Source organism: Eschscholzia californica, unplaced genomic scaffold (assembly GCF_041429995.1).
Source record: "Eschscholzia californica isolate CP2 unplaced genomic scaffold, dmEscCali1.0.p SCAF_2, whole genome shotgun sequence".
NCBI lineage: Eukaryota > Viridiplantae > Streptophyta > Magnoliopsida > Ranunculales > Papaveraceae > Eschscholzia > Eschscholzia californica.
In genome coordinates this window covers 56,795,362-56,809,070 of record NW_028238309.1, presented here as the reverse complement: position 1 = coordinate 56,809,070, position 13,709 = coordinate 56,795,362, and the positions used below count along the sequence as shown (strand labels likewise).

Below are 13,709 nucleotides of genomic sequence, written 5' to 3'. Positions count from 1 at the left end.
GATCTTTCAAAATTACAAAATACTCAAACCAACAATATACAATAGTATCCTCATCAAAAAACAATATACAATAGTAGTATAAATACAGGTTTACTCCTTTGCGCCTTTTCTGCTCCCCCACATCATCTTCCCGTTTAAACCTTTTACCTTTCTTCTCTTTTCTCACTAACTCATCCATCTCTCTCTATAAGGTACCTTCATAAACCCTAACTTACTATCTCTGTTTCTCTTTCTTAATGTTTCTTCTCTAACCTGACTCCACGTTAATCGAGTTCTTCACTAGAACTAGTTCTTAAAGTTAGTCCAACTTATAAAACTCTATGAGTTTTTTTTTTCCTTATTAATGTGAATTCAGAAGCGGAATTCGCTTCTTTTTTGTAATTTATTGTTTATAATCTAGATGATTTTTAATTAAATTTGCTTGATGATTGTGTTTCTTTCCTTTTCTGAGAATTGTTTTTCTTTGATTTTCAGATGATTTTGATTATGTTTAATATATTGATCGATTTTACATGTTCTAGCTCTTCAAAATATTTACATAATTTTTTTTTTTTTTTTTTTTTTTTTTTACTTCAGATCAGTAATTTTAGTTGATTCTGGATTACCTTTGAGACTTGAGAAACTCAATCTGAAATCTTCTCACGCCATTGTTAGTATTTGACTGCGTGTTGTCTATTAACGTAATTTAGTAGAAATCCGATGGTTGCTTTTGTTTTAATTTAACTTCTCTTTTCTGGATTGTTTGCTAAACATAGAACACCTAAAAATTCAGAGTTTTGCCTTTTTTTTGCTTGTTTCTATAATCAATTAAACTTACTTATTTTCTCATTTTTTTTGTCTTGGAGCTTGTTTGATCTGAATTACTATAGGTATTGGATGTTTGCAGGGTCTGATAACTAATCAGAGTTTGAGTACTGAGGAAATTTTTTGGATGGAGTAGCTTGGAAAGATAAGCTAAACGTCTAAACGAATTGAAATAAGTTAGCGGGTTTGAGTTATTTATCCGACTGAATTGGTTACCAATGGCTCTCGATCTTGGCTCTGTTTCGAACAATTTAGAGCTATTAAAGGCATCGGATCACGCCACTGTCGTTTCGGTAACATTGTTTGTTGCACTTTTATGTGCTTGTATCATTATTGGGCATTTACTAGAGGAGAATCGATGGATGAATGAATCTATTACAGCTATTGCTATTGTGAGTTTCTTGTGTACTTCGATTTCGAGGATGGTTTATGTAGTTAGTATTGTTTTTTTCTTTCTGGAATTTCATTGAAGAAATTATGAAGTAATTGATTTATTTGTTGGAATTGATGATAGGGTATTTGTACTGGAGTTGTGATTCTACTAACTACTGGAGGAAAAAGCTCACATATATTAGTCTTCAGTGAAGATCTCTTCTTTATTTATCTTCTTCCGCCTATTATTTTTAATGCTGGGTAAGTTAGCTCTCCATGTTTCCTATTTGTAGCAAAAATCAGGTTTTAATGTCACAATTGAGGCAGTGATTCTGTTTCTTCGTGTCACAAATTTGTGTTCTTCCATAAAGTGTCTGTGTCTGTGCATGTAAAAAAGTAAATTATTGGAGATATAGTTTTGGATCAGTATGATTTTTGGCACTTAATAACAAAATATTTGATTTCGCGTCTATAGGTAATTTGTTAGTTCCATAAGATTTTCGTGCTAATAGACTGAGATAGTTCAAACAAAGCTTGTCAAAGCAGTTATCTGTTTTTTTTTTTTGGCATAGAGTTTATCGCCTTCATGTACGAATGTAGAATTAACATCTCCCTGTACAAGTTTGAACTTTTGATTTAAGAAGCTTAATTTGATATTAGAGAAGAAGATTCGAAGAGGTCAAGCTTCAATTCTCATTGGTACCCTGAAGGGCCTGAACCAGACCAAATTCCTCTTTGGCCTTCTTTTGTCATTTTTTATTTTTCATAGATATGCAAGTCAAAATTACTGTACATTGTCTAGATATAGTGAAATTTCACAACTATTTGGAACCTACATGAAAGAAGCTGTGGTAGTCTTTTCATTCGTTTGATTAGCTCTGTCGTTTTAATTGCATCTTTTAACCCAAATTAATGTTTAGTATTAATTTCTAGTTACATTTTGTGGCAGTGGACGTTTCTTCATATTTTTGACATTGTTATTTTGTCTTTTCTTGATGTGGTAACCAGTTTCCAGGTTAAAAAGAAGCAATTTTTCCGCAACTTCATGACAATCATTCTATTCGGTGTAATTGGTACATTGATATCCTTTGCCACTATTTCTTTAGGTATGTAACTTCAACTTTATATATCTATTCCTTCTGCCCTCTTCCCTTTGTCTGTAATTTTGCATACTAAAGCTTGTTATCTCAAAATAAAATTCTTGTGTTATTGTCCATTTGTTAGTTTACAAGTCATGCTAATTGAAGTATTCATCCATAGATGATCCATTATATGATCCTTCATGAGTTGTCTGATTCGTAATGCAGGTGCTACAGAAATATTTAAGTGGTTGGATGTAGGCTCTTTGGAGTTGGGAGACTATCTTGGTACTTTTTCTATATTACCCACTTTTGTCATTAAAAAGAAATTTAAGCTTCAAAGTGTATGTCACTTTTGCTCATTCTCTCAACCGTATTCCACTTGCGACTTGTAGCAATTGGAGCGATCTTTTCTGCAACAGATTCTGTTTGCACCTTGCAGGTATGAATGGCCAAGTCTGACTTTTCCCCCTAATTTTTACCTAATAACGTAGAATGAGCAGAGAATAAGTTATCTGCTGTAACAGGTGCTAAATCAAGATGAAACACCACTACTTTATAGCTTGGTTTTTGGGGAAGGAGTCGTTAACGATGCTACGTCGGTGGTGCTCTTCAATGCAATCCAGGACTTCGATCTTACTCGCATCAATTCCAGAATCGCTTTTCAGTTTTTCGGCAACTTCTCATATTTATTCATTATAAGTACTGCACTGGGAGTGGCTGTAAGTCTTCCGTCTTCTGGCTTTAATCTGCTTGCCCTTGACTTTAAGTCATGTTCTTAACTTAATTCTGTGCTTTTTTCCTGCAGGTCGGTCTTCTGAGTGCATACATTATAAAGAAATTGTATTTTGGCAGGTACTTGACACTTTTACCTAGTTGAATTGGAAAATTTTCTTCCCTTTCCATGTAAACTTTTCTCCCCTTCTTGTTTTCTTATCTGAACCATCAATCAAAAATACCTAGTGACTGTAAATCTATTTGGCAAACAAAGTTGCAGCACATGACATGTCCAGAATGTGTGCACTGAGCTATTGTGATGATTTTACTTTAATATACTATACTAGACTGGGTTGACCAAATAGCATCTGATTCTGACCTCTAGTCATTAGGGTTGGGTGAGATCAGGTCATATGTGTTATTGGGTAAAATCCCATGCTCAGATTTGTAATCTCAATGGTTAGCATCTTTGAGTATTTTGAAATCAGTTCAGTTATATTACCATTACATGCTGTAGTAGAAGCACAACGCGACTACACGAGTATATAATTATATTTGTTTAATTGATATCAATATTATTTCAAATTTTTGAAAGTTTCTGATTCCTTAAGTTCTCTGTTATTACAGACACTCAACTGATCGTGAAGTTGCAGTTATGATACTTATGGCTTACCTTTCTTATATGCTAGCGGAAGTAAGAATTTGCAACTCGTTTGGAATTCCCCAATTAGCTCAGTTCTTTTCTTCTATGTGTATATATATGTTTTTCTTCTCTAACCTGACGCCTAATGTTCGAAATTTTGATTACAAATGCAGTTATTCCACTTAAGTGCAATTCTCACAGTATTCTTTTGTGGAATTGTCATGTCACATTACACTTGGCATAACGTAACGGAGAAGTCCCGAGTCACCACCAAGTATGTTATTCAAATGATGTTAATCCTATTTAATTATGATATTGACCTATTGTTTTGTTTTCGAATTTGAACTAGTAAAATTGTGGACTAAACAATGCTGTTACGGATAAATTGCAGGCACACTTTCGCAACATTGTCATTCATGGCTGAGATATTTATCTTCCTTTATGTTGGTATGGATGCCTTGGACATTGAAAAGTGGAAATTCGTGAGAAGTAGGTATGATGATATGATCTATTACCATCCCTCATCTTCATATTATATGAATAGTTCTAAGTTTATGCTTCAAGGGAAGGTACAAACGACATTTTCTGTAGTGTCGGTTGAGTTCGAAATGGAATATTTTTGTTATTTTGGTGGAAATTTATATACATTCAGTACAAATGTACAATCATCACCGTTTAATATCTTCTGATATTCAAATCCTTGTACTAAGTTATTAACATGAGTTTATGTATTCTCGTCTTGCAGTCCTGGAAAGTCAGTTGGTGTGAGTTCGATACTGCTAGGGTTAATTCTGATGGGAAGAGCAGCTTTTGTTTTCCCATTATCGTTTTTATCCAACCTAACTAAAAGGAATCCGGATGAAAAGCTCAGCTTAAATCAGCAAGTAAGGGGTTTTAATTCATCTGACGTCTATTTTCTCACTCTCTTGATCCAATAGAACTGACATATTAAATGACAACAATCTTCTCTCTGCAGGTCACTATATGGTGGGCTGGTTTGATGCGGGGAGCTGTTTCGATGGCACTCGCTTATAATCAGGTATAGATTAGAACTGTTGCTTCCATTCACATCTAGAAATTTCTAAAACTTAATTGTTAGTGCTTATCAGGAGAAATATATGCCGTCCTCTTATTAGTCATTTTACTTTCTACATTTATCTCACCTGAACACCGGTATGGGTACCGATATTTTGACAGCAACCTAAAAATATCCCAAAACACGGGTACAGCTACGTTTACGTTTCCAGAAAGTAATTGAACACTTATTATTTTATCTTCTAAAAATGGACACGAGCTTGGTATTATACACAGAATACACTAGCCTAGAGCAGTAATTTACGCTCCTAAAACTATAAAGGAAGTATCCACACATAATCGCTTTGCCTTGGTGAAAAGGATCTTCGTATAAGTTGATATATATATATATATATATATACTATCTCCTTACATCTTCTGTGGATTTAATTGAATAATCAACTTTCCTTGCATGTGCAGTTTACAAGGTCAGGGCATACTCAACTTCGTGGTAATGCTATTATGATCACTAGCACAATAAGTGTCGTTCTTTTCAGCACAGTGGTAAGATAACTTATTTTTCTTTAAATTTTTAACTGGACCTAGCATTTCTCCACCAGTATCGCATTAGTTTTGAATGGTGGTTCACTTATGTGGCGGGCCAACCACCTGGAATGCCACAGCCTGGCCTGTTTGGTTATGGGCGGTGTCACTTCCCATGGCCCATTGGTGTTTTTCTTGGGCTGATACGACCTGTTGTGGATTACTAGTTTCAACACTAATCTATTATTCTGAATTTCCCTATAACCTTTTTCGATTTTCTCCTAAATTCTTAATGTCCCATCTTTGCTTCTCTATAGGTATTTGGATTCTTAACCAAACCTCTTATAAGACTCTTACTGCCTTCACCAAAACCCATGGACAGTATGTTATCCTCTGAATCCTTCATAGTTCCACTTCTTGAGGAAGATGATCAACCTTCTGACGTCGAAGTTACTCCGGGTCACATCCTCCGGCCGTCCAGTATTCGTATGCTCCTTGCCACCCCAACTCATACAGTTCATCATTATTGGCGTAAGTTCGATAATTCATTCATGCGTCCAGTTTTTGGTGGCCGGGGATTTGTTCCCTTTGTTGCTGGGTCACCTAGCGAACAAAGTCTACACGATAAAGATGAAGAAACACAAACACAAACACAAAGCTAAGTGTACAGAGTTTTTTAAGAAGACGACGACGACGAAAATTGCATTTCTCTACAGCTAATATGGACTTCTTGTTATTTAGTGTGAATATGTGAATAGAATTTGAGATATAGGAAGTGTGCCATCTGAGTTGCTATGTATATATATATATATATATATAATATATATATATATAATATATATATATATATAATATATATATATATATATATATAGAGGGAGAGTTGCATATTCTTTTTGTAGTCTTTAGGGAGTTGGGGCTTTGTTTACCAATAAATGGGGTCTATTTTTCTTTTCCATTTTGATAACCTTCAGAGCTAAAGCACAGGTGTTGGTTTCAATGTTATCTAAGCTTTCATATTTGTGGGCTTGTGCCTTCCTTTTATATATTTCTTTCTGTGTGCAATAATGTCATCGAAGGCGTTTTCAGGGTTTCAATTACAATCTAGTATCTTGAATTATTTCTCCGAAGAGGTTTCGCATCAACCTAGAGTATGAACTGAATATTATTATCAGTCACCAACATCAAACTAAGGAAAAAAAGAGAAGCCCAGTAAATTCTATGATAACATATGACATGTGTGGTAAGATACATCTCACCTAGGACAATAGGTGAAAGTGTAGGGTAGGGGTGGGAATCGGGCGGGTATCGGCATCCAAGGGCACTTGAAGTATCGGGTTGGGCACAAAACTTCAATTGCTATTGGGGTAAGCGGGTTAATTGGCGAGCAATTTTGAAATTTGCCTTGTCCATTGACCGCCTAAGCCTATAAGAAACTCGTGTAATTCAGGTATGGGCAGATGAGTAGCAGGTAAGTCCAAACTTGAAAAAGTTTACTTCTTTCTCTCCATTTGTAAAGTCTCCAAACACCTTTCCTAATTCTAAAGAGGCAATGTGGGGACCAAAACTAGAATTTGTTTGTATGTTCTTTTGAGTAATGTAATCCAACATTGAAAGCTAATGAAGAAATGAAATTGTGATAATATAAATTTATCCCACTTCTTGCTCCCTTAAGTCAAGCGCTACTTCACTAACTCACTAGGAATTCTCTTGCGCTATTGCAAAGCAATGCATTGGGTTTGTGTGATTGCTTTAAACATATTGTTTACCATCACAGCTAGGCCTAATAGCATTGGATTTTAGGCTTCATCAAGTCAAAAAGTCAATGTGATTTGGTTGGTTATTAATGGGTGGCGCTTAGCGGATACAAGCATGGGAGTGCGGGGGTATAGGTTTTAACTCATAGCCTAAGCCATGCACAAAAATTTAGCGGGTGGACGGGTTGTGTCGGAGACAGGTGCGGGCGTCCACGGTCTTCGTTGGGCTCGGGTGCCCATGGTCGGTTACGGCTCATACGCATAATTTCCATCCCTAGTATAGGGTAATGTAACATTTTTATATGTATTTTGGGTGCCAAACTTTGCACAACTTAGTTTTTCTTTTGTTGCAAGTTGCACAACTTAGTTGGGTTGCATTCATTTTTCCTTTTGAAAATGACTTGCCTTGCTTTAGAATTAAATTGATTTGTACCAGTATGTGGTTAGGGCTACGACTGTACAAAACATATATTCTAAAGTTTGGGGACCGGTAGACTCCATTTAACTCTACTTTTCGTGTCTGGCAACTTTGGAAACAACCGGTTGAATAACATTACTTGTGTGAGTTCAATTGATTTGTGCTCCTGTCTGGTATTGAATCCTATAATGTGGGAGGCCTACTCTGCCTTGGTAATTTTAGAGTACATTACACTTTTCTTTTTGGCCTCCCCATGGATGGAAATCTCGCTTTACGTGGAACCCCATTCCATAACTAACTTTGGACCTATTACATTTCAGTTTTCGCTTCCGGTAACTTCAAATACGAAGTTGATTTACGTCACTCAGTCTCAAATTAAATCCTTTCAGTTTAATAGCTACTTTCAACTGGAACGCTTTCGTATATAAGATTGTTCGTAATGACTTTACATCCCAATACGAGTGTTGGAGAAAATTATTTCTATAAATTGAATACTACTTAAATTTGAGAAAAAAAATGAACCTAATTGGGCAAGCTTTAAAAGAGGCAGGTAGACTGCGGTTATCAATCCTCGAAGACATACTTTTTTTTTGTTGAAAAAAAATGAAAAGTAAAAAGTTGAAAACGACGCCTGAGAGATTCGAACTCTCGCGGGGAAACCCCATGTACTTAGCAGGCACACGCCTTAACCACTCGGCCAAAGCGTCGTTGTTGTATCTTGGCCAAGAAAACTTTAATAACTAAACACTTCTCGTAAGAAACAAATATGCATTAAGCCATGATTAACAACACTATTAGTTCAACAAAAAAAAAAAACAACACTATTAAGAAACACAAAGAAACATTCACTTTAGGTCAGCCATATTTCATGTAGTTGGACCATTTATAAAGTTAGAAATTTGATTTATCGGTATGCAATGGTGGGTCGAGTAAAGGTTATTATCGCAAGACACCAACATGACTAAAATAATTAAGGATCCGATAATGATTCTTCATCAGTGTTCGATACTTTAGCACAAGTAATAACATGAGTTCGGACTAGTCCATCTAATTAGCCAAACCGCTTTAATACATAAATAATAGTATACTTTTACTGTGTGTTAAGTGCAGAAAGATCCACTTCAATCCGCCACAATCCACCACATTCATATCCGAATTCGAAGGGACAACGTCTATGTTCTGTTTTGTGTGAAATGAATCAACTTCTTTAACTTATGTTTTTCAGTTTTATGTTTTTGAATTATATTTGTACATTATGTACTTTTACACAGACAAGTATAACCAGTTCACTGTATTTTTAACCATTCTAAGACAGTTAAACACGATACTTATTTGCTTTGTCAAATTGTCATAAGACTTATCTATTTCATATACTTAAACAATGCCTCATGATAGTTAGGAGCCCATTCAAGCCTCCCAATCACGATGGATGAATTCTCAACAGGAAAATCTTAAGGACTAAAAAGACCTAACACTTTAAAGTGTAACAACAGTCCAATGGGCAGGTCAATTAACCAACAACCAAGTGGTTAGGTATTAGATGAACCGCAGAGCCGTTACAGGTCCCACCACCAACCATACACGTTGTCAATAAATTTCATATGCGAGAGGATTTTAAGATGTCGTAGAGAAACAAAAAGTTTTGCTCTTGCACCAACTGAAAGGCTAAAAAACAGTCGATGAAACCAAAGAAAGTAGCAATATAAGTAGGAACCCAGTACAAAGAAAGAAAGAAGAAGCATTTTTTGAGTTCTCCGCCTCTTTCTCTCTCACTTTCTTTCATTCAGATCTCTCTCTCTATCTTTCTATTTCACTTTCTCTCTCTAGAATCCTTCTTTCAGATCGAGCAATGGCTTCCATCGGAGTATCTTCTGTTTCCGTTCAACCTCGTTCGTTCGCTAACCAGGTATAAATCATCTCGTTTCTGATGTTTTAACTTCTTAATTTGATCTAGGTTTGTTTCTTTTGTTGAGATTTTTGTTTGATTTAGTTTCTTATATCATAGATCTGGAGTTGATTTGTATTATTTCAATTGATTTCGAAGTTGATTCATTTTGATGCATGGAAATCGTTGTTTGATGTTGATTCGTGTTGTTATGATTCTATCGTTGTTCTTACTCTTTTCTATAAGGATTATAAACTTGATCTGAGAAATTTGTTGAAGATTTAAGTGAATTTTTTTTTTCCTTATGTTATAATTCTTCCAAAGATTAATTTTCACCTGAAATTTGCATTAGAAGTTGTTGATTCTTTGGTGAGATAACATTTCTGTGAGGATTTTCTCTTACTAAGTGACGGATTTGTTCCTCAAGAGCTGTTTAATCATGCAGATTTGTATTTAGGCGCTTCAATACAAAGAAGTTTTATAGGAAAAAAAGACCTTTTTTTCAGAATTTTTAAATTCATGGCACATCTCACATCAATTACTGCTCCCACCAGCACTTCTGGCATCCATTTTGGGGACCAAGACAGTGATTTTGTGGGTGCATGATAGAAAGTGATTTTGTGGGTGCATGATAGAAAGTGATTTTGTTTCCTAATGAACCTCTCTAGTTCCTTTGTTTTATTCATGCTTAATCTTTTTCTCATGAGGGTATTGTATCTTGTTCAAAGCAAAATGATAGTGTCTTGCTCTCTCTAATACTTTATTGTCTTACTAGCCCCTTTGGGTATGATTAAAAAATTAATTGGAGGCTTTTACAAGATAAAGTGGTCTAATAGATGTAGATACAAGTGGATTTGTTTATGGATTGATTTGTTTATCATGTTCCTGTAGTTGTTTCTGGGACAAACTACTACCGAGTGTTTGTTTTAGAATTTGGCGTACATTTACCAAGACTAGAATTGTATACTTGAAATCTCACTTTATTCTACTACTAAAGAAACTTGCTAGTTGAACAAAAATAGCTTGGCCAGTGCAACCTACAGTTCCAACCTAATAGTTTGCTCTTCGAAGAATGATTAAATATAACATCAGATATTGTTTTTGTTTTGCTTAATATTGCTCTAGATCTGGTAGAAACTGATGATTCAATTTTTTTTTTTTAATTGAGCAGGCTGCAACCAGAATTTCAAGTCTTAGGCCGACATCAATTGCTTTCCAGACAAGAGGCTTTCCAGCTCTCAAGTTGCGCTCTCTTCAGGTTTCTTGCGCTGTATGTTCTTCTAACCCTTCCATTTTAACTTTTCCAACGATACGCTTTTAAATAACTCCAGTTTATCTTTATGATTTTAAAATTTGATGATAGTGAGTTAATCACCATACTTTCCGCCAATATTTCCAATAAAACTATAATTGATTATTATGTACTCTTAATGGCTCAAGTTCTGGTACTTTAGAGGCGTCACTTGTGGTGGTTTCGTACCTCATTTTGGCTTAAATGAGGGATATTTTCAGAATCTGATGCTAATATTTTTTGAGCAGGCAAAACCAGAAACAGTGGAGAAGGTATGTGGCATAGTGAGGAAACAATTGGCTTTACCTGATTCTTCTGAAGTCACTGGTGCATCAAAGTTCTCTGCTCTTGGAGCTGATTCTCTTGACACTGTAAGTTAAATCCTTACAAAAACTTCTATAAATATCCTCTTAATATATCTGTAATTCTCATCTTAAGTGGTTCTTAAGTATGCACAAGTTAGACATGAATATCTCAGCCTTCATATTAACATCCATGACCATTGAGTTTTTGAAAAATTTAGTATTTCAAACATTTTGAATCTCGCGGAACAATATCTTCATCATTGTCCCCTCACCAATCCCTCTTTATCATAATCCTTGTTGCATAACTCCTGCAACGATTCTATCTAGAGGTGTAACCTTGCCACCCTACTCCCCTGGCCCACTCCAGGCCTTAAACAGGCCCATGGACTGGATGCAATATCAAGTTTCAAGTGGTTTAAATCCGGCCAGTCTACTACTTTGGACTGGCATTAGCCTCAAGCAGGCCCAAACTGGGATGCTGTCCCGGGCCGGTGGGTCTTTATCTGGCCCGAGGTAGTATATAAAATATACGTAGCTCCTTTATTGCAAAACTGTTTTGTTGAACTTAGTATTCGTTTTTCGTTACTGGGTTGTTGTAGGTTGAGATAGTGATGGGGCTAGAGGAAGAATTTGGAATCAGTGTAGAGGAAGAGAGTGCTCAAACTATTGCAACCGTTCAAGATGCAGCTGACATGATCGAGGAACTCGTCAAGTGCAAAAATGCTTAAGATGATTATTTCAATAAAAATTCTCATATTAGATATTTATGATCTTTTTGTCATCTAGGGCTCTGTTTTTCTTTTGCGTGTTTGGTCTCAACTATGTTTCTCCTTGTTTTAGTTTCAGAAGATATCAAATTTTGGGTTTGGATTTTCTCAACTCATAAATGTTTAAAAGGTTTTTAGTTACTGTGATTTCTTCTGGTTGGTTAACTCTGTTTTAATAACCGTAGTACAGATCAACAAAAGTGGACTATATCAAATTCAGGGGACTTCTCTGTCTCCTCTCTTTACAAACACTTGATATACACCCAAAATACATCACTTGCATCAAGCTTTCATTATTGGAGAGAACTATGGAACCTTAGAGTGCACCCTAGAATTCTTCTATTTCTCTCGAAAATTGCTAATGGTATCCTTCCTTTAAACCAATACCTTGCTAACTTCCTTCCAAACACTCTCCCTCTGTACCCACTATGTACTAAGGAAGAAGAAAGCATTACACACTTCATACATAACTGTGAATTTGTTAAAGGAGTATTAGGAACCTTTCCAGAGATCCAATTAGCACATACCTCTTGCAGTAACTTTCAGGAATGGTTTGATCATTTTCAAATGCTAGACTCGGGGCAAGAATCATCTAACACTCTTAGGGTTATCGAGAAAACAACTACTGCTCTTTGGCATATATGGAAATGTCGATGTGAATTGGTCTTCAGAAACAAGTAACCTCATATTGCTTCTTTGGATATAGAAATTAAATGCTATATTCAGTCACAAACTACAATATCGAAAGCTCATTCTCTCAGCCAATTGTCTAACCCACAACAATAGATTCCTCCACCATCATGAGTTATTAAATTCAATTATGATGTTTCATTTATAAAATCCACTCTAACTTCAGCTCTGGCTATTATTATACATGATCATACAAGAAGCGAAATTGGCTGAGAATCTATCCTCACCAGCTCCAGATCAGTAGACGAGGGCGAAGGGAAAGCAACAGAGCTAGGTGTTTTTTTGGGCTCAAAGACATGGAGTGAGAAAGCTTATTTTGAAGGGAGATTCAATCAACATCAACAACTTTTTGAATGACTTTCTCCAACTAGATGCACTGGACAGCTAGGCACATGCTAAAGAAAATCAAAGAATCCATCTCTTCTTTTGATATGATAAAAATTTTGTATGTGAATAGAAGCTTCAATGCAAAACAAACTCTCTGGCTGTTAGCACTAGGAAAAGAGGATCTAATCACTCCACTTTTCTTCCTACTTGTTACTTTTCTCATCATAGTAACAATGTACCGAATAATCTTATGAATGAATAGATGTTGTGGTTGTCATAAAAAACAAAGTAGTAAAATTTGGATTCACAACCTCCAAATAGAAGAATTTAAAAGAATTTTTTTAAAAGTATTTAAAGAAACTACAAAATGTTCCCCAATGCTAAACTATTCAACTTGACTCCCAAAGTGAACCCATCGAGGCGTTAACCACAACATAGAGTTGTTTTGCACCAATGTTTGAAATTTCGTTAATTCAAACATTCGTATTTTTGATATTGGCAATTTCAGTCGTTTACCTTTACTTTTTGTTGCATCGATTTCTTCCATCAAATTTTCAATCAATTATATATCATTTCTAGAGGTCTTGAAAAGCTTAAGCAGGAACAATTTCTTTTGCATCATCTTTGAAGAACAACAATCTAAGAGCAACTCCAATCCCACTTTGTCTTAGGTGGAAAAATTCACTTTTTCAACCTCAACTCAGCCTCGAAAATTGAGCTCCAATACCAGCCTGTGCTTAAGTCTAAAATTTGTGCATGTGGAAAACTTATGTATAGATTTTTTGTGGATGTGTGATTTTTTGTATGTCTGAAACACCTGCTTGAACTATTTTGGAAATAACTTTTTTTTATAAAAAATAAAAACTAATGAAATTTTAAAAATAATAATTAGATTAAAAAAACTTATTAGAATAAAATCTAATTAGATTTAAAAAAATTAAACTAAAAACTATATACATTTAAAAAAAAAAACATAATAATAATTCTAGCCGTTGGATTTCCTCCAACGACTAGATTTGGCCCCCAACACATGACTGTTGGGGTCTCCCGACCTTCATCCAACCCAATCTGTTGGGTCGGTTGAAGGGTTCGACCCC

General features: G+C 35.4%; 2 protein-coding genes and 1 non-coding gene across 3 annotated transcripts; 2 read left to right on the top strand and 1 right to left on the bottom strand.

Annotated features, from left to right (window-relative positions):
* On the top strand, positions 1 to 5,975 carry LOC147559366 (sodium/hydrogen exchanger 1-like). Its single transcript, XM_086661264.1, has 15 exons — positions 1 to 191; positions 870 to 1,196; positions 1,319 to 1,437; positions 2,185 to 2,282; positions 2,484 to 2,543; positions 2,651 to 2,697; positions 2,783 to 2,977; positions 3,064 to 3,110; positions 3,600 to 3,666; positions 3,789 to 3,889; positions 4,007 to 4,108; positions 4,361 to 4,499; positions 4,592 to 4,654; positions 5,110 to 5,193; positions 5,490 to 5,975. The coding sequence occupies exons 2-15, from the start codon at positions 1,023 to 1,025 to the stop codon at positions 5,832 to 5,834; spliced, it is 1,641 nt and encodes a 546-aa protein (XP_086517390.1). The 5' UTR covers positions 1 to 191; positions 870 to 1,022; the 3' UTR covers positions 5,835 to 5,975.
* A 1,997-nt stretch (positions 5,976 to 7,972) lies between these two features.
* On the bottom strand, positions 7,973 to 8,054 carry TRNAS-GCU (transfer RNA serine (anticodon GCU)). The gene has a single exon. It is a non-coding gene; the product is annotated as a tRNA-Ser (tRNA).
* Positions 8,055 to 9,082: 1,028 nt separating this feature from the next.
* Positions 9,083 to 11,740, top strand: ACP1 (acyl carrier protein 1). Its single transcript, XM_086661263.1, has 4 exons — positions 9,083 to 9,253; positions 10,404 to 10,502; positions 10,772 to 10,894; positions 11,428 to 11,740. The coding sequence occupies exons 1-4, from the start codon at positions 9,197 to 9,199 to the stop codon at positions 11,554 to 11,556; spliced, it is 408 nt and encodes a 135-aa protein (XP_086517389.1). The 5' UTR covers positions 9,083 to 9,196; the 3' UTR covers positions 11,557 to 11,740.
* Positions 11,741 to 13,709: the final 1,969 nt, after the last annotated feature.